Here is a 1,800-nt window from a genome sequence, read left to right as displayed (position 1 = left end):
AATTCCTTCAGGATTTGGTCGTAGCGAGACTCGCCGATTGGTATCTTGATAGAAGAAATTGCAGTCGACGAGTGTGCAGGAGAGCAAACGACGGACAGTGTCGTCGTGTTGTCTAACAATCGTTGGTTACGTAAGTCTACTAGAAGACCATAGAACTTTAGAAAATCAGCTCCTATAATCGCCTTAGTGACGTCACCAACAATGAAACGCCATGGGAAATCACGGCGCAAACCAAGATCCAAATCCAGGTGAGTACATCCAAATGTGCTGATCGTAGTACCGTTAGCAGCAGAAAGTTGGAAATCTGATTTAGGACGACGCTCATGCAGTGCTCGTCGTGGGAAGACACAAACATCGCTTCCTGTATCGATTAGAAATTGCATCTTCGACCGACGATCTACGACGAACAGGCGACCAGACGTGTTGTGACGGCCGTTCGTCGCCATTACCGACCGCCCTGTGCATTTCCCGCCTGATAATCACAAGGCTTTACGCATCGCTTTGCTTTAGCTCCAAACTTTGCATGATACCAACATTTCGGAAATTTTCTATAGTTGGATTCCGATCGCGTTTCAGAGCGGCTACGACTTCTCTGACAGGAACGGGGACGAGACTGACGATCCATAAGCACTTTCATCTGCCTCCGGAGTTCGGCTATCTCGTTGGCCATAGCGTCAAGTGATGATCCACATGTTGATGCAGCTGACACTTGCGGAGTAGCAGGGGCAATATCCTGGATACGGTCTGCCAAATCAGAAAGTACCTCTAGTGACGCTGTAGGTTGAGCAGCTATCACTGTCTGTACGTTGCGTGGTAGTCTACTTGTCCATATGGTCTTGAGAAAGTCCTCTGGCACGTTCGGTCCGGCGAGGCTTTGTAAATGCCGTAAAAATTGTGACGGGCGACGGTCTCCCAATTCCTCATGCATAAGTAGTTGTTTTACCTGCTTCTCGCGTGAGGCACTTAGACGTTTGATAAGTTCAGTTTTCAATTTTTCATACTTTTCCGTCGGAGGTGGTGAAATAATAATGTCCTTCACTTCCTTTGAAAATTGGTGGTCAAGTTGTCCAATAACGTAGTTAAACTTCGTTGCATCTGCTGTTATATTTGAGACGGCGAATTGGCCTTCAACCTGAGCAAACCATATTTCGGGTTCCTCCGGCCAAAATGGCGGAACTCGTATTCCCACTTTAAATATTTCGTCGTTGTTATTAGACGATGCCATTGTAATATGCGTTTTTACGGGGTCACCAGTTATGGGAAATCTGTAAGTAAAATATTTTATTCAATATTCAAACGTCTATATATTTTAAAAAGAATGACAATTTCTAAATTTTATACTGCGCGCGCAACTTCGCATGCGCTGTTATTTATAATTTATTTTTCTACAGAAATTCAAAAGGTATTTATAAAGGTTTGTTATATATACAATATATATATACGCCACAACCTGTTCTATGCCGGAACCGCATTATCACACTTTTTTTTATATATTTTTTTTTATTCCTGGAAATCAAGCTACCTATTAACCCAAGTTTTGTCGGATCAGCAATAATTGGACTCCAAATAAAAATTTTTAAACATTAGATAAAAATTAAAAAGTTTTGGCGTAAATTTTAACAAGGGAGATTTTTTTCAATTTGGAGGCTTAACGCGACGCGATTACAGGTATTATGTCAAGTGCGAGTTTTGTCTTATTTAATGGTAACAAGGTGGTTGAAGTTTTTTTTTTGACTAATAATTCTTTTCGGAAAAATTGGCCGTATTTTTAAGAGAAAACTACCTTAAGTCGATTCTAAA

General features: G+C 41.3%; 1 protein-coding gene across 1 annotated transcript; it reads right to left on the bottom strand.

Moving 5' to 3' along the window:
* Positions 1-445: 445 nt before the first annotated feature.
* On the bottom strand, positions 446-1,225 carry LOC128201636 (uncharacterized). The gene has a single exon (XM_052899213.1). The coding sequence runs from the start codon at positions 1,223-1,225 to the stop codon at positions 446-448; it is 780 nt and encodes a 259-aa protein (XP_052755173.1).
* Between the last annotated feature and the right edge of the window lie 575 nt (positions 1,226-1,800).

Source organism: Galleria mellonella, unplaced genomic scaffold, assembly GCF_026898425.1.
Source record: "Galleria mellonella isolate WM207_F2 unplaced genomic scaffold, CSIRO_AGI_GalMel_v1 utg56, whole genome shotgun sequence".
NCBI lineage: Eukaryota > Metazoa > Arthropoda > Insecta > Lepidoptera > Pyralidae > Galleria > Galleria mellonella.
This window is presented reverse-complemented; position numbering and strand designations above follow the sequence as displayed.